This window comes from Podarcis filfolensis, assembly GCF_964270895.1.
Source record: "Podarcis filfolensis genome assembly, chromosome: 2".
In the NCBI taxonomy this organism is placed as follows: domain Eukaryota; kingdom Metazoa; phylum Chordata; class Lepidosauria; order Squamata; family Lacertidae; genus Podarcis; species Podarcis filfolensis.
In genome coordinates this window covers 11902872-11926693 of record NC_139605.1, presented here as the reverse complement: position 1 = coordinate 11926693, position 23822 = coordinate 11902872, and the positions used below count along the sequence as shown (strand labels likewise).

Here is a 23822-nt window from a genome sequence, read left to right as displayed (position 1 = left end):
TGTGATAAAAATGAATGTATTGCCGAGGATGCTGTTTTTGTTTCAAACATTGCAAATTTTGGACAAAATGGACTGTTTCAAGAAGTGGCAAAGAGATATCTCTAGATTTGTCTGGCAGGGCAAGAAGCCTCGAATAAAATTTAAGATATTAACAGATGCTAAAGAAAGAGGTGGATTTGCCCTGCCAGACTTTAAACTTTATTATGAATCAGCCGCTTTTTGTTGGCTGAGAGAATGGATGCTTCTTGAAAACACTGATGTGTTGGATTTGGAAGGTTTCAATAATGTATTTGGTTGGCATGCATATCTGTGGTATGATAAGGTTAAAGCACACAAAGCGTTTAAAAACCATATTGTCAGAAAAGCACTGTTTAATGTCTGGATAAGATATAAGGACTTGTTAGAAAATAAAACCCCAAGATGGCTGTCACCAATGGAAGCAAAGGCTCAGAAAAAAACTCAATATGGAGGCCAAATGGCCAAAGTATTGGGAAATTCTGGAACAAGAGGGAGATAGATTAAAACTGCAGAGTTTTGAAAAATTGAAAAATAGAGTGCGAGACTGGCTCCATTATTATCAAATAATGGAGGCATATAATTTGGACAAAAAACTAGGCTTCCAGGTGGAAAAATCAAAATTAGAAACAGAATTGTTAGACCCCAATGTTAAGAATTTGTCAAGAATGTATAACTTGCTGTTGAAATGGAATACTCAGGATGAAACGGTGAAATCAGCTATGATTAAATGGGCACAAGATGTTGGACATAACATTATGTTTGCTGACTGGGAACAGTTGTGGACCACAGGTATGAAATTCACGGCATGCAATGCCTTAAGAGAGAATATTATGAAAATGATATACAGGTGGTACATGACCCCAGTCAAGCTCGCAAAAATATATCATTTGCCCGATAATAAATGCTGGAAATGTAATGAGACTGAAGGTACATTCTTCCACCTTTGGTGGACATGCCCAAGGATTAAGAACTTCTGGGAGATGATTTACAATGAAATGAAAAAGGTATTCAAATATACCTTCCTGAAGAAACCAGAGGCCTTTCTCCTGGGCATGGTCGGCCAATTGGTGCCAAAGAAGAATAGAACTTTTTTTATGTATGCTACAACAGCAGCAAGAATACTTATTGCAAAGCATTGGAAGACACAAGATCTACCCACCCGGGAAGAATGGCAGATGAAGCTGATGGACTACATGGAATTGGCGGAAATGACTGGCAGAATCCGAGACCAGGGAGAAGAGTCGGTGGAAGAAGATTGGAAAAAATTTAAAGTATATTTACAGAAATATTGCAAAATTAATGAATATTAGAAGGATGCTGGAATAAAGTTATATGGCTTTAGCAGAAATGTTATAAAGAATCAAGTAAAAGTAGATTGTTAATGGACCAAAGTGGAAAATTTAAGGTTAGATTGTCTTAAGATAAATTTTAGAACGAAAATTGAGAAAGATGGAAAGGACTTGCTGAAATAGCTAATTGAACTAGAATACAAAAAAGGGAGGTGTGAGGAGGTCGATGAAACAAGTATATGAAAGGTAAAGACATGGAAAGGTTGGATGTGTTTTTAAATGTTTTTGTTTTGGTTTTTTGTTGTTTTACTGTATTGTTTTTTGTTTTTGCTTTTTTGATGTATTGTAAGGTATTGTTTTGTTTTGTTTAATTTTCTATTGTTCTTCTTCTCTTTTTGTAACCTTTAAATTCCCAATAAATATCATTTAAAAAAAAACAAAAATAAATTATTATTATTGCGTGCCTCAAAGGGATATTTCCCCCTCGTGTGCAGAGACCATTGGGCTTTCACACCAGCCTTGTACCTCAGTGAAATTCAACACAGAAAACCCCGCTGCCTTGGGCTGGGTGCTCCCTCTGCCTTCTCTCCTAAGCACCTGCTTTCACACAACCATATTTCACTTCCACTCCCTTGCATGGCTGGTCTATCCAGAGCGGCAGGACAGGAGGAAAGATTTTCCCTCAGAACTTGTGAGGTGTTGAGACTGGGAGTCAGAGCAGGAGAGCGTCAGGAGAGTCTGAAGAGCTAGTGGAGACCCTCTTCATAGGCTTGGCAAAGTGCCCAGGTGCCTTTTAATTGTTATTCTGAAGATTTCTGGCTAAATGGCTAAGAAATAGCTGGAAGGTGGCCAAGGGAATGTCTTTATTCCCCCACCAAATTCTAGCTAAAGACAACGTTATCCAGATGTCTGTGCATGAAGGAAAACTGTAGTTTGAGTCTACGGCAGAGGAGGAGACAGAGGGAGGGGAGTTTTGGCTCTGTCAGTTTACAGCATTTGGTTGTACTGGCTGCCTCTCTCTCTATTTGTCAAACAGTGGACTTGCCTGTGGGGAATGTTGAAGCTCTGCTCATCTTATTGATATTGATAAACTCAAATAGGACAAAAATGCATTAGCTTTGATAGCCTTCAAAAGATCATTTGCTAGGCAAAAACATTCCTCTTTAACCAGACCTTTGGCTGATTGAGCACAATGACAATAATCCACCAACAGCATACAAATCAATATGGCTAACCTGATCCAAAGCACCCACCCACCCCACTCACACATGAAAACAAAGATCACCACAACCAATCACAAATGAACAACCACACCCTAGGCCAACCCCAACCTCTCTCACCACCAAAGGAACACAAGTGAACAGCAGAGAACCTGCACAAGCGACACTGACACCAAACTCTACATACATTAAGCATAATAGAAACATCACCACCCGACGCCCCACCCCCATTGTCAGCATCGCCCTTGAGCCAGTGTCACCAACTGGACTCATCCACTTCAGCCCCGACTGGGCTAGGCGAGCTGGGTAGCACTTCCAGAGACCACCTTCTGCACAGGAACAGGTCAAAGTGCTGTGGACTCACAGCTTAGAGTTGTGAGCACCAGATTCATTTCCACAAGAAGAGAGTCGTCGCACAGCAGAGTATAGCAGAGTATAAACGACTCGGAGAGCAGCTCTGTAGAATATCTTCTTTTATTCTAACTACAACTATAATACAAACTATATACAGAGCTATATGAGGTCTAAGCAAAATGAATGCTGAACTGCACTGAGTGTCTGCAGCTGCTCTTAGGAGCAACCTTATCTATACACATAATCTCTAACACTCAGTCTCTCTCTCTCCGGCACACTGACTGACTGATGTTAGGCTGGAGTGGAATAAGTAGAGAGCAGAACACCGCCCCTCCTCTCTGGAAAATCACCAGACTCATCAGCAGATTCTTGGATATGGGAGGAGTGAAATCTCCTCACCCATCTCCCCCCCCCCTTATTTCCCCCTAATGTCTCAACAAATGAAACTGATTTGTAAAAATGTTACATGGAAAAAATACGAGAGACATTACACATACTTCTGTAAAACAAGAAAATCTTTAATTAAAAAAAAATAAATGTGAAAAAAATAGGATACCTGCTCTCACCCCGACATGGCAGATACGGCTGAGACTCACTTCTCTCCTGGTGGTGGGATTTCCACAAATAAAGGGATGGGCAGACTTCAGACTTGAGGGGATCTGCTTTCATTTCTAAGCAGAATGCTGAGATCCAGAAATGGATCCAGGTGCAAAATACGAATTTATGCAGGGAAGCCCCTGAAATCTGCCACTCACCCAAATGGGATTGACTCCTGCTGCAGATATTCACGGTCAACACAGGAAGGTCTGAGGAGGAGCTACAACATATACAGTGGAATCTCGGGTTACATACTGTCCTCCTTATGAACGCTTCTGGTAACGAGCTCTGCTAACCCAGACGTAGATGCTCCTAATAGCAAACTATTAATAGCGCCGGCAGCGGGAGGCCCCCTTAGCGAAAGCACGCCTCATGTTAAGAACAGTTTCGGCTTAAGAACGGACCTCCGGAATGAATTACGTTCGTAACCCGAGGTACCACTGTAGAGGAGCTTTGCAGGGAGGGCTTTCAAGCACATCCCTGAAGGGACCCTTGTTAAGATTTCAAATTCTGAGCACCCAGACTTAGGATGACAAGGCCCAGGTTCAAATCCCTTTTGACCATAAACTTGAACGTTTCTCCTTTTTCGAAGTCTCTCAGCTCAGCCTCTTCTACCTCACAGGGCTTCTCTGAGGATAAAACAGGATATCACCCTCCTAAAATCCCTGGAGGAAGTGTCATGGGGAATGGATGTTACACTGTTGAGTTCCAAACACCACAGGAGCAACAGGAAGTACAATCTTTAATAGAATCAAACACGTTAGCACAGGAAACATATCCCCAAATTATTTCAGAAGGATAAGAAGAGGTTATCTCTAAAAAAAATACAGATAAGTATCTGATTGTTCGCTACAAAGCACCTTGGAGAAAATAATTGTATACATAGGAATTTACCTCTCCACACCCCACACCCCCTAGAAATCCAGTCTAGATTGTCACTGTTCTCTCCTCAGAACTTCTGACAGAGGCTCTTCGCTGTCAGAGGGGATTTTGTTACATTGAGGACCAAAACCTGCACGGGGGGGGGGTACATTTCTGGGGTCAGCATGCAAAGGCAATATAGTGTAAGTCAGGAAGACCCCCAAAAATGCCCCCTAGGCAACCATCTCACTTGTCTGAAGCCAGAGATCTTGACCTTCCTAGAGGCCAGTAAGCAAGGTGGACTTAGAAACTCTTTCCCCCACTGCCAAAACCCCATTGCTTTCTGGGCTCTAAAGACTTTTCTGAGATCTCAGAGTCCCTTCTAACAGTTTTTCCTCATCTCTAGCCCTCTTTCTATTTAATAATCTGTGTTTTGAGGAATGGCTCCAGGCTGTGAATTTTGCTCTGACTGTACTGAACTCACAAAAAGGAGATTTTGCTGAATTGCCACATAAGCTTCCCTGAGTAGTACCAAAGAAGGGATTTTGGAACTTCCATCTCCTTGGCCAGTGGAGGTATTGGAGGATGAAAGGGAATCAGAGTTCAGGACTGAGGCTGAGGAAGGTTTTAAGTGATGTTTGTGCATAATTCTGATGTTATTCAGAAAAGATGATGATATTGTCTGTAGAAAACTTGTCAGAGAGAGAACTACATCAAAACAGGAATGTGTGTGGGGTTGCTGTTGTTTCCTAAATTATTTTCTTGCTTCTTTCCTTCTTTGCACCTCCTGCACTGACAAAAGTAGCCGATTCCCAAGGGAGAGAAAACAGGCAAGTTTGGGGACTGACAGGGGACCCAATCAATCAGTTTCATTTACAAAGCTGGCCTGAGAAGGGAGAGTTGCATCATGACTGACACAAGGGATGGCCTATCACAGTTCTGCAAATAAGGTTTCTTCTTAAGTGCCTGTCAGCTCAGCCCTGAAGAGGAGACTGAATATGTAATAATGACAATGAATATAGGCTTGTCTGTCTGCACCCTCAAGTCAAGAGAGTCTCAGGTTCGCTTTCTTCCCCACGTAAAACAAGGGCTGGAGGGTCTCTCCTGAGAAGGGGGCTGCCGGGAATGTGCAGAGGAGGGCTGCTGTATCTGCATGGAGAAGGGCTGCTGTATCAGCATCGTAAAAGGACACCTGTCTCCCTTCACAGTTCAGGGCCACTCGGATCCTCTTGGGCTCCTCACTTGGAACACGGGCCTCAAGGGGGGAGCAGAACTTGTACCCACCATCCCACTTCCCCAAACCCCCGATCCCTTCCGTAGTATTAAAATACAAAACCCCCTTCCTCTTCACAGACTTTCTGGCCACCCCCATCCCCCATCCCTCCTCTTTCCCCACAATGACCTCCCAGAAATGTCTGTCTGATGTGAAACCCTCACATCCCAGCACAAAGCCATGTGTGTCAAATCTCTCAGGGTTGTCTGGCAGGTCTTGATAGAAGTCTCCCTCTCTCACACTCTTCCGATCCTCAGACAGGATGAGCCAGGGATTTGCTGTGTCTGGATCCAAAGTTACATTTTCTGTGGGGGCAGAGGAGGAAAGAGAAGAGAAACGACGTCAACTGGGAAGCTGACTTTTCTTTAGGCACATGACAGAAATAGCATCCCCTCTGAAATGAACAGGGACTCCATGGCTCTGCATTCAAAGACAGGGATGTTCATCAACTTCTTGAAACATTTGCAGATCTTTCAAGAGTTCAAAGCACTTAACACACATTACAGTGGTACCTCGGGTTAAGTACTTAATTTGTTCCGGAGGTCCGTACTTAACCTGAAACTGTTCTTAACCTGAAGCACCACTTTAGGTGGTGGTCGCAGGAATTGTAGTTCCAGGCGCCAAACCTCCACCCATCCCTTCCGGGACAAGGTTTCCCTCAGCTCTCAAACCTTGCAATGTTGCTCCCCAGTTTTCCATTCCTTGTGCCTGGGGGGGGGGGTAAGTTCTGTACTGGATAAAGAGTTGTTGTTGGTAAACCTTAAACCCCAAATCATTTCCCACCAGGACAGGACTTTTACACACTTCAGGATCATGCACTATAACAAGTAATTTTCCAGTGTAACTCTTGTAGGACACCGGAACAATGGCAGTAGGTTGGAAGATCTCATCTACCCCATACGGGCTGATCTTCAAGGGCTCAGCTTGCATCTGTATGGGCAAAACCAAATCTCTGAACACGCTGGTAACATCAGAACCCGTGTCTCTGAAAGAATTCACAACAATTTCGTTGATCTCAATGGCTGTGGTAAATTCTGAATTAGCCCACCTCACATGAGGCACCCTTGGTCCTGCACCGGTACTCACTGGCCCCACGGTAACAGCACTTAAAGTGGGTGTAGCGGTCTCAGGAACCACAGCATCAGAAGTTGCCCCACCCTCCTCATCCAGGACCGGGTTTTCCCTAGTTCCTGAACTTTGCTGTTCCGATTCCCAATCTTCCTCCGGTCCCTGGATCATGTGCACCGACGGAGTTGAAGTCAGAACTAGAGGCAGGTTGCTTTTACATGACGCGGCTTTTTATAGTAGAAACATAGTCCCGAACTAGGAGAAATTTTTGGGTGCTCCCCACCTGCTACAGAGTAGTCCTTTGCAGGCATGGAGGGGGCTCTACTTTGGTATTTGGCAGGGGGAGCTGACCTCCCATCTGGAACTGACGCTGCCGGTCTAGTCCCCCCCCCCATCGGTCCTCTATTTGCCCAATGGGACCGGTTCAGCCTAAAAGATTCTGCAAGTTCTGTGGCTTGCTCCAAAGTTTTTGGATTTTGATCCGCAACCAAGCTTGCAATCTCAGGAGGCAATTGGCGCACGAATTGTTCTTTTAGCACCAGTTGCTTAAGTCCTTCAAAAGTACGCACGCCTTTGGCCAAAAGCCACAATTGAAAGTTCTGGGACATTTTCGCAGAGGACACAGAATACTGTCCGATGTGTTAGACTTGTCCCCCTTCTGAAAATCCCTCCTATAGTTTTCGGCATGAAAACCATGCCTTTGCATAACCAATTTTTTAAACGTTCATAGTCATTGGCTTGGGACAAAGGGAGATTGCCCATCAGCTCAGCTAGCTCTCCACAAATTAAAGAGCGCAAAATTGGCATGCACATTTTCAGGGACACCCCCATATTCCGGCAAGTTATTTCAAAAAGAGTCAGATAACTCAAGACATCGTGGGGGGTTGATATTTAGGAAATGCTCTCCAATTCAAATTGCTCAAGGCAAGCCCCGGAAGAGACTGCCTGGAATTTCTCCCTCATGGCTCTGGGCTGCAATCATACCTTGGAGCATGACGATGGAAATTCGGACGCTGGAAATCCTCCTCTGAGAATCTACGCGAGGGTTTGGGGGTGAGGTTCGACCACCTCCTCCTCATACCCACGGGTGTCCCACACTCTTACTGGCGAGTAGTCCCGACCCGGGATAGGCCGACGCCGTCTCACCGATCGGCGGATGCGGCGCGATGGACGCTCTCGACGGTAGTCTCCCACAGATGCTTCTTGCAGTTGCTGTGGCAAGTCTTGGCCCATTATGAGAGATCGACCCATCCGAGGAAATCTCTCCCGGCACCGAAATCCTCCTTGAACTGGATCAGCTACCCACTCCACAGGTTCACCGGCAGAAAACTCCATTTCTTTCAGTCCTGCATAGACAAGATAATTCCCTCTAGAACGTGCAGAGGCTATCCCAGCTTCCACTTCCTCACGAGGTGACAAGGGTTGGTTAAACGACGCGCCCATTGCTCTCTCCGAGTTACAGGACTCTCGCCCACCCTTCCGAACAGTTCTTAATTGGCTGGCGTCCGCCAGTTCCTCTCCCTCCTCGGAATCCCCCGAAAACCAGGAGGATGAATCCTCTTTGGGACTTGGAGGTTGGGGGGGTTCTGCCGCAGTAGGAAGGGAAGTGCCTTCTCCACCCGGCCCCCATTTGTCCACAGTTTGCAAAGTATTTTCATGGGGGGCTCCACCTTCCATGATTTCCTAACTGTCTACCCAAAAAAATAAAACGTCTGTAACATACAAGAGATACGTGCCAATTAAAATCACAGTGCCTTTCTATAGTGAAGCTCAATCCCACAACACTGGCACCATTTTGTAATGCTCCAGCCACTCGCCCCTCCCCCACCTGTCCTACCATCAGGCTGGATCAGGTTCTGAGGAACGGCGGCCGGAGGCATATACTCTTTTACAGGACAAAACGCATCAAAAAAGGGTAGTTGCTGCCACCACTCCCCTGTACCAGGGCACCAGAAGGTCTAACCCAAGGGAGAAAGTTACCCTTCCTAGTTACCGGCTGCCCCACCCTGCAAGTTGAGTCCACAAAAATGCAGGCAGGAATTCAACAGATATAGTCCGTGACACACAAGACAAGTTCTCTTTTTAACATTTATTTAAAAAAAACAAGATTAAACATACTTTAAAAAGTAGGCACATCTCTTATACGGTTCAAACAGGTAAAACAAAGGCATTGTAGAATATGGCTAGCTAGTATACTCACAAGGTAAGAACAAAGGCAAAGTTAAAATGGTTTCAAAGCCCTTAGATGGCTCCGCATCTCCAAGGCAGAAAGAATCTCCACTACAAAGACTCGCATGTCAGTGCAGCAGGACGACTGTCAGGATGACACAGACAGACAAGCGGATTGCAGAGCGCACCTTCTCAGTCCTTTCCTAGAAACTTTATTTCTAAACCTCACGTGGAGACGGAACCCAGACCCAATCAAAATTCTTGATTATGTTTAAATTCACCAATGGTCAGCTAGTTGGCAAATAAGTTTAACTTGTGACAGCTGAGCTCGTTAGTTCCCAGGACTTTGGATCAAAGGGTTCCTCCCTTCTTCAGATACTCAGCAGATACACATTCTCAAAGTGATTGGGGTTTGATAACCTGTTTGGGTGTGAATGAGCTAGGCACCAGGTGTCAGAAGACCACTAATCAACTGGAGAAGTTCCTTCCTGAGATAAGCAACTTCACACATTTGGAGACTGTTTGTAGTTTTAAAGTACCAAGGACACATTCCCATAAATCTTACAGCTTTGGTCTTCCCATAATACTTTGCTTCCTTACTTGGCCAAAGTTTTGTCTATTGAAATTTCCTAACTTCACTACAACATCAATCTTTTACCTCCCATCACATGGCAGACCACGCTGGACATGCCAGGTAAAACTGGCAGAAGGTGCTCTCAGCCTCCTTGAAACCACCATTCAAGTTTCAGTTACATATTTAATGTTATGTTATAGCCCATCCTTCCAGGTAGTTTATAAAAAGCAAGAAAGGGGTTGGGCTTCCCTGACCCCCTTTTGTGTGAAATGTCCTACTTGGGATTCTTGAAAGTGCATCATAGAATCGTAGAGTTGGGAGGGACCCCAAGGGTCATCTAGTCCAACCCCCTGCAATGCAGGGATCCCAACTAAGGCATCCACGACAGGGGAAGGCCCAACCTCTGCTTAAAAACCTCCAAGGAAGGAGAGTCCACCATCTTCTGAGGGGCTCTGTTCCATGTTCTGCAGTGCGATACAGGAGTCCCTGGTAGGCATTTGGGCCTATGGTTTGTTTTTCCCAGGCAGACTATAAGCAGTCAGCCAAGAACAAACTTGATTATCTCTTGTGGTTTGGTTAGAGCGATGCAGAAAATTGATGGCTCAATCTTTTAAATTGACAACTATTACATTGTTAATATGAATGGCTTTTTTTCCTACGAATTGTGTTAATGCATTTATTGTTGGAATCTCAAGATGAAGGGCAAGATAGATAGATAGATAGATAAATGTAAAGGGACCCCTGACTGTTAGGTCCAGTCGCAGACGACTCTGGGGTTGTGGTGCTCATCTCACTTTACTGGCCGAGGGAGCCGGCGTACAGCTTCCATGGACAGTAATACTAAAAGGAAAGGGAGTTCATGATGGCTGGGAGTTTGTTAAGAGGGAGATAGTAAAAGCACAACTTCAGGCAATACCAATGAGACGGAAACATGGAAGGTGCCTAAAGAAGCCAGGGTGGCTATCTAAAGAACTTTTAACTGAGTTAAGATTAAAAAAGGATGTGTACAAAAAATGGAAAAGGGGGAAAACCACCAAAGAGGAATTCAAACAAATAGCCAGCACGTGTAGACACAAAGTCAGAAAAGCTAAAGCACAGAATGAACTCAGGCTTGCTAGAGAGGTTAAAAGCAACAAAAAAGGCTTTTATGGGTATGTTCGTAGCAAAAGGAAGAACAAAGAAACAGTGAGGTCACTCAGAGGAGAAGATGGTGAAATGCAAACAGGGGGCACAGAAAGGGCTGAACTCCTCAATGCCTTCTTTGCCTCAGTCTTCTCCGATAAAGAAAACAATGCCCGACCTGAAGAATTTGGAGCAAATGATTCAGCAGAGGAAACACAGCCCAGAATAACTAAGGAGATAGTACAAGAATACTTGGCTAGTCTAGATGTATTCAAGTCTCCAGGGCCAGATGAACTGCATCCAAGAGTATTAAAAGAACTGGCAGATGTGATCTCAGAACCACTGGCAGTCATCTTTGAGAATTCCTGGAGAACAGGCGAAGTCCCGGCAGACTGGAGGAGGGCAAATGTTGTCCCTATTTTCAAAAAGGGGAAAAGAGAGGACCCAAATAATTACCGCCCAGTCAGTCTGACATCAATACCAGGGAAGATTCTGGAGCAGATCATTAGGCAAACAGTCTGTGAGCACCTAGAAAGGAATGCTGTGATCACCAATAGTAAGCATGGATTTCTGAAAAATAAGTCATGTCAGACTAACCTGATCTCGTTTTTTGACAGAATTACAAGCCTGGTAGATGAAGGGAACGCAGTGGATGTAGCCTACCTTGATTTCAGCAAGGCATTTGACAAGGTGCCCCATGATATTCTTGTAAAGAAGCTGGTAAAATGCGGTCTTGACTATGCTACCACTCAGTGGATTTGTAACTGGCTGACTGACCGAACCCAAAGGGTCTCATCAATGGTTCCTCTTCATCCTGGAGAAGAGTGACTAGTGGGGTGCCACAGGGTTCTGTCTTGGGCCCGGTCTTATTCAACATCTTTATCAACGACTTGGATGATGGACTCAAGAGCATCCTGATCAAATTTGCAGATGACACCAAACTGGGAGGGGTGGCTAACACCCCAGAGGACAGGATCACACTTCAAAACGACCTTGACAGATTAGAGAACTGGGCCAAAACAAACAAGATGAATTTTAACAGGGAGAAATGTAAAGTATTGCACTTGGGCAAAAAAAATGAGAGGCACAAATACAAGATGGGTGACACCTGGCTTGAGAGCACTACATGTGAAAAGGATCTAGGAGTCTTGGTTGACCACAAACTTGACATGAGCCAACAGTGTGACGCGGCAGCTAAAAAAGCCAATGCAATTCTGGGCTGCATCAATAGGAGTATAGCATCTAGATCAAGGGAAGTAATAGTGCCACTGTATTCTGCTCTGGTCAGACCTCACCTGGAGTACTGTGTCCAGTTCTGGGCACCATAGTTCAAGAAGGACACTGACAAACTGGAACGTGTCCAGAGGAGGGCAACCAAAATGGTCAAAGACCTGGAAACGATGCCTTATGAGGAACGGCTAAGGGAGCTGGGCATGTTTAGCCTGGAGAAGAGGAGGTTAAGGGGTGATATGATAGCCATGTTCAAATATATAAAAGGATGTCACATAGAGGAGGGAGAAAGGTTGTTTTCTGCTGCTCCAGAGAAGCGGACACGGAGCAATGGATCCAAACTACAAGAAAGAAGATTCCACCTAAACATTAGGAAGAACTTCCTGACAGTAAGAGCTGTTCGACAGTGGAATTTGCTGCCAAGGAGTGTGGTGGAGTCTACTTCTTTGGAGGTCTTTAAGCAGAGGCTTGACAACCATATGTCAGGAGTGCTCTTTCCTGCTTGGCAGGGGGTTGGACTCGATGGCCCTTGTGGTCTCTTCCAACTCTATGATTCTATGATTCTATGATTCCAGGTCATGTGGCCAGCATGACTAAGCCGCTTCTGGCGAAACAAGAGCAGCGCATGGAAACGCCATTTACCTTCCCGCCGGAGTGGTACCTATTTATCTACTTGCACTTTGACTTGCTTTCGAACTGCTAGGTTGGCAGGAGCAGGGACCGAGCAACAGGAGCTCACCCCGTTGCGGGGATTCGAACCGCCGACCTTCAGATCGGCAAGCTCTAGGCTCTATGGCTTAGACCACAGCGCCACCCGCGTCCCAGATAGATAGATAACTTTATTAAAACCAAACCCAGTTAAAGTGAGAGCCAGCGTGGTGTAGTGGTTAAGAGCGGTAGTCTCATAATCTGGTGAACCGGGTTCGCTTCCCCGCTCCTCCACATGCAGCTGCTGGGTGACCTTGGGCTAGTCACACTTATCTGAAGTCTCTCAGCCCCACTCACCTCACAGAGTGTTTGTTGTGGGGGAGGAAGGGAAAGGAGAATGTTAGCCGCTTTGAGACTCCTTAAAGGGAGTGAAAGGCGGGATATCAAATCCAAAAAAAAACCCAAAAACCTAGGAAGCGCCATTCCCACCTGTCACCTTCAAAGCAGAAACTCCATCCTGGCTCCCCAGACCTGGTTTCTACATTGTTCCTCACATTTATAGAAAAGGTGGGCAGTGGAAGCACAATGAGAAGCCCATATAAAAATTGGTCAGGCTGGTGGACATTAGGAAGAAGATCTGCTCTGCAGTCCCCCGTCTCTCCCCCCCCCCCAATTATGGAAAGTTAGTCAAGTGATTTCTTTTTAAAGACACAGATTGGTACAGCAGCCTTTGGAAATTATGTGGAATGTGCTGATATTAGTCAATTTGTTTTGTTAAATGTAATGGGTTTTTCTAGTTTATTGTTCTATTGATTATGGCTCAAAGGGATATTTCCCCCTCACACCACCCCTGTGTCTTATTGAGATTCGGCACAGAAAAGCCAGCCATCCTGGGCTGGGAGCTTCCTAAGAGTCTGCAGGATCAGGCCAAGAGCCCCTCTAGTCCAGCATGCTGCTCTCACGGAACAGATGCCTCTGAGAAATAAGGCATGGATAGAACAGCTGCAGTAGCCTGGTCTTTTGAGAAGTGGATACCATCTCTCCTGGATTTGTGCCTGGGAAAATGGCTGAGGAAACCCAGACAGATGGGCAGGGTATAAATAATAAATTATTATTATTACTAAATGTACCTTTTCGCAGCTGAAGTCCATATTCCACAGTGTCTGGAAGAGGAAAGGGAACAGAGATTTAGCATCACACCATCATTCAGATAACAAACCCGGAAAGAACAATATGAGCTCATGAGATTGTAGCCAGGTATTGTGGACTACAAATCCCATCCTCCCTAACCACTGGCCATGCCAGCTGGAGAGATTCCAGAGACCAGCAAGAAAAGTTTACCGTCCACTTTCAATTGCCTAAGTAAAATCAGTCGTGAATCATCTACATATGAAGGTGTGGCTTCTAAATATTGAAAAAGAATAAACTAATAAACCTTCCATTTTCCTGGCATGGCTTATATTCCGTATGATCAGAAGCCTGCCATGAACACTTATAAACATCCATTATAAAATACTTTCAGCCCTTCTTTACTACCTTTGAACTGCTGCATGACTCCCTCCAGGAAGGGATTTATATCTCCGAAATCCCAGAGCCTCCACTTCAGGGCAGGAGGAAAAGCCACAGGAGGATCCTCTAAGTTCTCCTTCTCCTGAGACCTGGGAGGAGAAGAACAAAGTCAAGCCACCATCCTTCCAATGCAAGGAGCTTTCTGAGAAGACAGATGTCTCATCCTGATGATAAAGGCATGATGGATATATATCACGAAGACTTGGGAGCAGGGTTTTTCCTATGGCAAAACGGAGCATATAGGATGATGTGTGGATTTAGAAAGCATCTAAGAGGTTGAAGAACAACAAACACACACCTGCTTCCAAAATATACTGAAGGAAATATATGAATATGAGATTGAAGGTAAAGAAGCTGATATATGCAAATTAATTTTTTTAGGAAAGTGAGCAATACTGGGTCCTTACGCAGAGATTTTAGGACTACACCAGTTTTAGTGAAGCATTTCAAGTGATTAATGAGCAAAACAAAATAGATCTGGTATGTGCATTTCTGAAATATAAGGAAGTGCAGAATGCTTTAGAATGGCTTTTGCAATTAACATTATAAATGTATTTTAGCACAGTGGTTATATTTTAAAAACAGAGAAGATATTGGAAATTAAAGCAGTATTTTCTAAACATGGAAGATTCTCAAAATTCATTAGTGTTTGAATATGTTGCAGGTGTTTTTGGGAGAAGGCTCTCAGCAGGTTCTCTTCACGATGGCTGGGTCAAAAGCAGTGGTGCCTCTGAAACCACAGGAGGGGAGTGTCCTCTGGGGCTTGGATCCTGATCACCGTGGGTTTCCCACTGGCATCTGGTTAATCATTGTGAAAACAGGATGCTGGACGAGATGGTCCACTGGCCTGATCCAGCAGGGCCCTTTCTCACATTCTTATGTCTGAAGAAGAACCAGCAGGAGCCTGAAATACACTGGATATTTAAGGGACGCGTGTGGCGCTGTGGTCTAAACCACTGAGCCTCTTGGGCTTGCCGATCTGAAGGTTGGCAGTTTGAATCCCCGCGACCGTGTGAGCTCCCGTTGCTCGGTCCCAGCTCCTGCCCACCTAGCAGTTCGAAAGCACGCCAAAAAGTGCAAGTAGATAAATAGGTAAGGTAAATGGCGGGAAGGTAAATGGCCTTTCTGTGTGCTGCTCTGGTTTCGGTGTTACATGGCGTCAGAAGCAGCTTAGTCATGCTGACCACACAACCCAGAAAAGCTGTCTGTGGACAAACGCCTGTTCTCTTGGCCTGTAAAGCGAGATGAGCACCGCAACCCCAGAGTCGTTTGTGACTGGACTTAACGGTCAGGGGTCCTTTACCTTTACCTTTTCTATAAGGAATGTTCCCGCTTTTCTGTATCTATTCCAGAGCAAATGAATCCATCAAGGAAAAGGGAGAAATATGTAATGGAGGGGAACAAGGAATGGCTTCCTTCCTATGTTTCTAGATGAGACCAATAGTTACAAATGACTAGGAAAATGTGTCCCTGTTTTTGTCTGTGATCTTGTGGAATGGATGATGGAGTCCTGCATTATCTCTAGAAGGAGGAACTGGAGAGCGAGTTTCCCACCTGTTAAACTGGAACTTTTGTAGCATCAGAATAAGGCAGGGTTTTTCCATCACTTACCTCTGCAAGAAGCTTCCAATATCCTGGAAGGGAAGAAAGAAAGATGTCAGTGGAGCCAGAACACTGTCATCTGTTTGTTGTTGTTATTTCTGCTGTTGTCATTATCAATTCTGTAAACCACCCTATACCCGCAGGTCTCTCGGCAGTTCCCCAAATAAAAACACAACATAAAATTCATAATAAAAACAAGAACAACCAAATAATACAAACTGACTGCAGAGGCAGCCCCAAGTACAACCCCCAAGCTATGTACCCAATCCGTCAGAGGAAACGTAACCCCATCAAGAGCAGGCCATCTCCCACCCATCTGGTCTAAGGAACCACCCACTAAGAGTGCCTCAGTCTTATCTGGATTGAGCTTCTGTTTGTTGACTCTCATCCAGTCTGTTAGAGAGACAAGACACTGGCCCAGCACTTCCGCTGCCTTACCTGCAGATGTAAAGGAGAGTCACCAGCATATTGCTGACAACGTGTGCCAAACCTCCGGATGACCCCAGTTATCAATACTAAGCAGCTGACCAGCACTGACTGGGAAACAGAGGTGGGCAGAGAACTACTGGTTTTTAAAGCTTCCCAGAGACCTCTGGTTGGCCAATGCGAGAACACGATACTAGAGTGAAGGACCTGTGGTTTGATCTAGCAGATCCCCTTTTGTGACCCCAGATCTTTCACCCATCATGTACCAAATCTTTCCCTTCCAGCAGCTTTTTTTTAGGGTGGGGGCTAAGAGATGTTATTCTCCTGCTTGTACTATGAAGCATCACACTCCACCCTCTCGCATCAGGATGAGGCCTGACCTGCAGGAGTTCGCTCGCTGGTTCCTGAAGCTTCTCCTCCATCTCCCGGATGAGGCTGTCAAGAGAGGAGAGTTCCCTGGAGAGTCTGGCCAGGTGCTCCTCCCTTTGGGCTGCAATCTCCTTCTCCACTTCTGCCATCTGGGCCAGAATACGTTTCTCCTGTTCTTCCAGAAACTGGTGCAGTCGCCTGAACTCAGCCACCATCTTTTCCCTCTCTGCACCTGTTTGTTTCTGCAGCAAAGAGATCGAAAGAAGAGAACAGTGGGCCAAGTTAGATTAGCTTCAACCAGAGCCAGGGCCTTTTCAACACTGGCTCCGGCCTGGTGGAACGCTCTGCCTCATGAGACCAGGGCCCTGCAGGATCTGATTTCTTTCCGCAGGGCCTGTAAGACAGAGTTGTTCTGCCTGGCCTTTGGCTTGGAATCAACTTGATTCCCTCCCTCTCTTTCTTTTTTCTTTTTTCTTTTCCTTCTCCTCCTGTGATGAGGCATTTTAATGAGGCATTTTAATATTTTAATGTTTCAATATTTTAATGTTGTATTTTAATTTTGTTTTCAGTTGTAATCATACAACTTGTTTTTATTATTGCTTGTTAGCCGCCCTGAGCCCGACCTTGGCTGGGGAGGGCGGGGTATAAATAAAAAATTATTATTATTATATCAGGCATTTACCGTATTTTTCGCACCATAGGACGCTCCGTCCCATAGGACGCACCTAGTTTTTTGGGAGGGAAATAAAGGAAAAATTTTTTCCCTTTATTTCCCCCCCAAAAGCAGGTCAGGGAAACCTGCGGGGAACTCCTGCAGGGCTCCCCACGCTGCAGATGTCTGCCTGGCGCGAGGGGCGCTCTGCTTCAGGGCGCCCTTCGCGCCGGGCGGCAGGCTGCTATCCGCAGCTTGGGGAGTCTTGCGGGGAACTCCTGCAGGGCTCCCCACGCTGCAGATGTCTGCCTGGCGCGAGGGGCGCTCTGCTTCAGGGCGCCCTTCGCGCCGGGCGGCAGGCTGCTATCCGCAGCTTGGGGAGCCTTGCGGGGAACTCCTGCAGGGCTCCCCACGCTGCAGATGTCTGCCTGGCGCGAGGGGCGCTCTGCTTCAGGGCGCCCCTCGCGCCGTGCGGCAGGCTGCTATCCGCAGCGTGGGGAGCCCTGTGGGGAACTCCTGCAGGGCTCCCCACGCTGCAGATGTCTGCCTGGCGCGAGGGGCGCTCTGCTTCAGGGCGCCCCTCGCGCCGTGCGGCAGGCTGCTATCCGCAGCTTGGGGAGCCTTGCGGGGAACTCCTGCAGGGCTCCCCACGCTGCAGATGTCTGCCTGGCGCGAGGGGCGCTCTGCTTCAGGGCGCCCTTCGCGCCGGGCGGCAGGCTGCTATCCGCAGCTTGGGGAGCCTTGCGGGGAACTCCTGCAGGGCTCCCCACGCTGCAGATGTCTGCCTGGCGCGAGGGGCGCTCTGCTTCAGGGCGCCCCTCGCGCCGGGCGGCAGGCTGCTATCCGCAGCTTGGGGAGCCTTGCGGGGAACTCCTGCAGGGCTCCCCACGCTGCAGGTGTCTGCCTGGCGTGAGGGGCGCTCTGCTTCAGGGCGCCCCACCCGCCAGGCAGCAGGCTGCTATCCGCAGCGTGGGGAGCCCTGCGTGGAACTCCTGCAGGGCTCCCCACGCTGCAGATGTCTGCCTGGCGCGAGGGGCGCTCTGCTTCAGGGCGCCTCACCCGCCGGGCGGCAGGCTGCTATCCGCAGCGTGGGGAGCCCTGTGGGGAACTCCTGCAGGGCTCCCCACGCTGCAGATGTCTGCCTGGCGCGAGGGGCGCTCTGCTTCAGGGCGCCCTTCGCGCCGGGCGGCAGGCTGCTATCCGCAGCTTGGGGAGCCTTGCGGGGAACTCCTGCAGGGCTCCCCACGCTGCAGATGTCTGCCTGGCGCGAGGGGCGCTCTGCTTCAGGGCGCCCTTCGCGCCGGGCGGCAGGCTGCTATCCGCAGCTTGGGGAGCCTTGCGGGGAACTCCTGCAGGGCTCCCCACGCTGCAGGTGTCTGCCTGGCGCGAGGGGCGCTCTGCTTCAGGGAGCCTCACCCGCCGGGCGGCAGGCTGCTATCCGCAGCGTGGGGAGCCCTGTGGGGAACTCCTGCAGGGCTCCCCACGCTGCGGATGTCTGCCTGGCGCGAGGGGCGCTCTGCTTCAGGGCGCCCTTCGCGCCGGGCGGCAGGCTGCTATCCGCAGCTTGGGGAGCCTTGCGGGGAACTCCTGCAGGGCTCCCCACGCTGCAGATGTCTGCCTGGCGCGAGGGGCGCTCTGCTTCAGGGCGCCCTTCGCGCCGGGCGGCAGGCTGCTATCCGCAGCTTGGGGAGCCTTGCGGGGAACTCCTGCAGGGCTCCCCACGCTGCAGGTGTCTGCCTGGCGCGAGGGGCGCTCTGCTTCAGGGAGCCTCACCCGCCGGGCGGCAGGCTGCTATCCGCAGCGTGGGGAGCCCTGTGGGGAACTCCTGCAGGGCTCCCCACGCTGCGGATGTCTGCCTGGCGCGAGGGGCGCTCTGCTTCAGGGCGCCCCACCCGCCGGGCGGCAGGCTGCTATCCGCAGCTTGGGGAGCCTTGCGGGGAACTCCTGCAGGGCTCCCCACGCTGCAGATGTCTGCCTGGCGCGAGGGGCGCTCTGCTTCAGGGCGCCCCACCCGCCGGGCAGCAGGCTGCTATCCGCAGCTTGGGGAGCCTTGCGGGGAACTCCTGCAGGGCTCCCCACGCTGCAGATGTCTGCCTGGCGCGAGGGGCGCTCTGCTTCAGGGCGCCCTTCACGCCGGGCGGCAGGCTGCTATCCGCAGCTTGGGGAGCCTTGCGGGGAACTCCTGCAGGGCTCCCCACGCTGCAGATGTCTGCCTGGCGCGAGGGGCGCTCTGCTTCAGGGCGCCCCACCCGCCGGGCGGCAGGCTGCTATCCGCAGCTTGGGGAGCCTTGCGGGGAACTCCTGCAGGGCTCCCCACGCTGCAGATGTCTGCCTGGCGCGAGGGGCGCTCTGCTTCAGGGCGCCCCACCCGCCGGGCGGCAGGCTGCTATCCGCAGCTTGGGGAGCCTTGCGGGGAACTCCTGCAGGGCTCCCCACGCTGCAGATGTCTGCCTGGCGCGAGGGGCGCTCTGTTTCAGGGCGCTCCTCGCGCCGGGCGGCAGGCTGCTATCCGCAGCGTGGGGAGCCCTGCGGGGAACTCCTGCAGGGCTCCCCACGCTGCGGATGTGTTCCCGAAGCGCTGGGCGCTCTGCTTTCAGGGCGCCCAACGCTCCGGGAAGCAGGCTACCATCCGCAGCCTAGACACGGCTAGCGGAGCGCTGCGCTAATCCGGAAGCTTGGGGCGTGCGGAGCTCAGCGCGCCCCAAGCTTCCGGATTAATGCAGCACTCCGCTAGCCATGGGAGAGCTGGGTCTCCCATGGCTAGCGGATAGCTTCCTGAAGCCTGGAGAGCGAGAGGGGTCGGTGCGCACCGACCCCTCTCGCTCTCCAGGCTTCAGTGAAAGCCTGCATTCGCTCCATAGGACGCACACACATTTTCCCTTGCTTTTTAGGAGGAAAAAAGTGCGTCCTATGGTGCGAAAAATACGGTAGTCTGCTCTTGCAGGATGAAGAGGCCAGTTATGCAAATTCAACTAGATGGCCACTTCTGACATATTCAGCAGAGAAAGAGCTTCATAAACACTCACAAGCCCACCCCCTCCTTTAAATGGTCTTTCATGTTCTGTGGGGGATCGGACCATTAAAAAAGAAACCTCTTTCGGGACTTCCGGGTTGGCGCCATCGCCGAATGGCGGACTCCCTCCGAGTTCCGGAGGGAGTCTGCTCGGCAGGGGCTGGGTTCTACCGCACCGGCGATGCGGGGACCCTTAGAAACCACGGCCACGGAGGCCGTGGACATGGAGACTCGGCTTGCACCGTTAGCGCCCTCCCGACTCGTGAAGGAGCCTTTTTAAAGGCTACGGATCGGGTGCCGGGGAGAAGCGTGGTGCCTTGAGTTTTCTGCTTCCCCTGCTGAGCGAAGCCGCATGCCATCCGGCGGAGAGCGCTGACTTCTTCCATTGAAAATTCGGACTTTTCAACAACAACCCGTGAGTAAATTTGGAAACCGGGCTCAAAAGGAGGGGAAAAAAATTTTTTTTTTTTTTTTCGAATTGGATACGAGCGGGGGGGATCCAAAAAGGAAGTCAGTCCCCTCCCTATTGTAAACTTTCCAAAACAAGGACGGGGAAACCAAGACCCAAAAAGGCTTGCATTGCTGATAAAAATCCAAAATTTCACGATGGGGAACTACAAGAACTGTGCTGGAGGAGGAACTGGAGAAGGGAAACGCAACCCCCCCCCCTGGGAACCGGGGCGACTGAAGAGAGAGCCTGGTGAAAGGAGTCGGAGATTTTGACAGCTGTCAAAATAGCTGTCAAAGTCGAAAAGCGGAGTGGATTTTATTATGAGAACTTGGCTGGTTAAATTTGATACAATTTGATACAACTTGTTAAAATTTGGATACAAAATGGCGAATATGGATAACAAATTGACTTTTGGATTAGAGGAAACAAAGTCACAACAATCCCCCTTGAGGAGCTTCGGGACATTACAAGGATTGGGAAAGTGGAAAAACACCAATGGAACTTTACAGGACTGGTTATCTTCTGGGAAAGCTGCAAAACGGAAATAACATCTCGTCTTCAGGGTGTTTTCTTTTTTGTTTTTTTAAAGGAGACAATAGATTTTTCTATTGAAGAAAGGAAGGGACTGAACGTAAGGTTTTGCCCCTGAATAACAACCATCCCTGCAGACTTACCAAACTTTCGAATTACAACGTTTTAGCAGCGGAACAAAGGGAAATTAGACTACAACCTGGAAAGAACAATGGAGGGAGTTCTATTACAGTTTTATTAAAGACTGAAGTTAAAGTTTTGAAAAATAATGATAATAATAATAATTTTGATTTTCAAAAAAATTTATTTTTAATTTTAAAAAGAAATAGCCAGCAAGGAGTTGGGGAAAAGTTGTGATTTATGGCCTTAAGAATTCCAGGCAGACACTAGGGGTTGATGGTCAGGGGGAAATTAAACCGGAGACAGGGGGGGGAGAACTAAAACTCCAAAGGCTTGCCAACTTTGTTATTTTTTGCTGAATTGGTCTATTATTCATTATATTTTTTTTATTTTCTACCTTTTCTGTTTCTATTATCTGGGGTGCTTCTTTTATTAAAAAATGGAAATTGTGGAATGACATGGGGTGGGGCTTGGGGAAAGAACACTGGGTTTTTTTTCTTTTTTTTTTTTTTATTATTATTAAGGGTAAAACAAATTAAGTTTCAATTTGAATGGGGAACTTGTTTGGCCAACAATATGAAAGGGGAATATGGTAGGGGTGGGGGAAGGGGGGAGTCCCGTAAAGTGATATTTTTTGTATTTTTGAAAAATTTTAATAAATATTATTTAAAAAAAAAAAAAAAAAGAAACCTCTTTCTGTATTCCATATTCTTTCCCCCCCAGGCATTGATTCTAGACTATAGCACTTTTTCACCTTAAAGTAGCAATGATACTTACAAGCAGGTCTTGGCTTTCCTTTTCTGTGTTTGCTTTAAATATTAGAATTTTCTCTCTCTCCTTCCTCACATTGTCTAGGCAGCTGCTGATCTGATCCTGAAAAGAAAACAAAATCCAAATTGGGCTGCATTACACATTAACAGTCAAAATGAATCGTATGTTTGCTCCCTGCCCCACATCCGTGGGTCTTTTGCAAAGGTTCCCCTTTTTCATCCCAGATGAGGAAGAAATGAAGAGGCCCTATTTACCCCACACACTGAACACACCTCCAACATGTTTCCCCTCCTTTTTATTAAATTAATCCTAGATGCTGTAATCTTTCATCCCAGGGGAGTTACTGCAGCACGCATTCAGGGGGACACTGGGCACCCTTTAATCCCTCAAAAAGAAAAATAAATGTTTATTGTATTAAGTTTTAGAAGTTTAGTTGCATCAGGAGAATACCTTTCGGGCTGCAAGTTGAGAGAATACATTACAATATTATCATTTTCATTATTGGAAACCCCTCTTGTCTGCAACTCTTACACCCCCAAGAAAAACCCTCTGCCTTTTCTCACCTTGTACTCTTGGGACGCCTCCTCTAGAGGAACCACCTCGTGGCTTTTGTGCTCCTTGGATACATTACACACCACACAGATGGGGCTTTGGTCCTCCTGGCAGAAGAGCTTCAGGGGCTCCTGGTGCTTCTCGCAGACCCTCCCCTTTCCTTCCCCCTGCTGTTTCCCCCACAGATGGCTGAATTTCTTAGTTATTTCTACAAAATTTGCAAGCTGCTGGTTTCGCCTGATGCTGCTTTGCTCAACATTTTCCCTGCACTGAGGGCAGGAAGCCTCTCCCTCAGATTTCTCCCAGCACTGGATCAGGCAGGATCGGCAGAAGTTGTGCCCGCACTCATGAATGATCACTGGATCTCTGAAATAATCCAGGCAAATGGAGCAAGTGGCTTCCTCGCTGAGATCGCGGACGGGACCCTCAAAAGCAGCCATGGCGGAGTCACCAGGAAGAGGGAGCTGGTTTCGTTTTCTCTCTTTTACGCCTGCAAATGGGCGTGTTCCCTTTCCAGTAAATCAGCTGCGATTACTCAGGATCTCTGCTGCCTTGGAGTTGGGTGGAGCTCCGAGCAGCTTTGATACGGTGGAAATAAATATATTTATTTATTTTAAATGGAATGCTCATTCTTGGTGGATGCTCGTTTAAGGGACCATTTCCCTGTGGGAGCTGGTGGAGTTTGTTGTAGTTTTGTTGACTATCAGCACGTCAGGCTCAGACCACTTTGCAAGCTAATGAATGAATTGCCGCCCCGCCCCCCACGCCTTGCTCCATCCATATCCTCTTTCTAGTTAGCAGCCCCCACATAAACAGGAGAAACAGCCCAGCCCTCCATCCCGGTGCCAGTTTTTAGTGAGTCGTTTTGACAAAATCGCCGGCGTCTGATAATGTGCAATAACCACCTCTGGAACGAACTCTGCAAACGGCCTTTGCAAACAGCTCAGCTAATGGTATCCAGATATTTGACAATCACACCGCAGCGCAGCTATTAGCAGCAATTAGCCCCGTTTTCTCAATGAATGCACCCTTTGTCAGTGAAATATCACATTGTTATAAGAATTTTAAGTTCTCAAATACAAAATAAATACTGTACATAAATGCACACATAACTCAATATTTGAACCATGTGTCTGAAATAGTATGGGAGAGCAATCCTGAAGCCATTTCGACTCTCCCAATGGCCCCAAATATTCCTCTGCAGTAAGGGAGGAAAATGGGACAAAGCCTTCCATTGCCTTTTTGCTTCCAAGTCCATTCTTAAGGGCATATTTGTGTATGAATAGGGTGAGCCTGTGACCTGGATTCAGGAACTAAAGTATTTACTATCACAAAAGAATGGC

The 23822-nt window shown here is 47.9% G+C and overlaps 2 protein-coding genes across 2 annotated transcripts in view; both read right to left on the bottom strand.

The window, feature by feature from the left end:
• LOC310757327 (E3 ubiquitin-protein ligase TRIM7-like) overlaps nucleotides 1-23822 on the bottom strand; it is a 73906-nt gene that overhangs the window by 41176 nt on the left and 8908 nt on the right. Inside the window, exon 8 of the mRNA XM_083602649.1 lies at nucleotides 4820-5378. The gene's annotated coding sequence lies outside the window, so the exon portion shown is untranslated. The remainder of the gene's footprint in view (nucleotides 1-4819; nucleotides 5379-23822) is intronic.
• Nucleotides 5368-22964, bottom strand: LOC310756889 (E3 ubiquitin-protein ligase TRIM7-like). Its single transcript, XM_083601809.1, has 7 exons — nucleotides 22491-22964; nucleotides 21934-22029; nucleotides 16401-16631; nucleotides 15604-15626; nucleotides 13960-14081; nucleotides 13554-13586; nucleotides 5368-5917 (listed from the first exon to the last, which is right to left on the bottom strand). Exons 1-7 carry the CDS (start codon nucleotides 22917-22919, stop codon nucleotides 5385-5387), a joined length of 1467 nt encoding a protein of 488 aa, XP_083457935.1. The 5' UTR covers nucleotides 22920-22964; the 3' UTR covers nucleotides 5368-5384.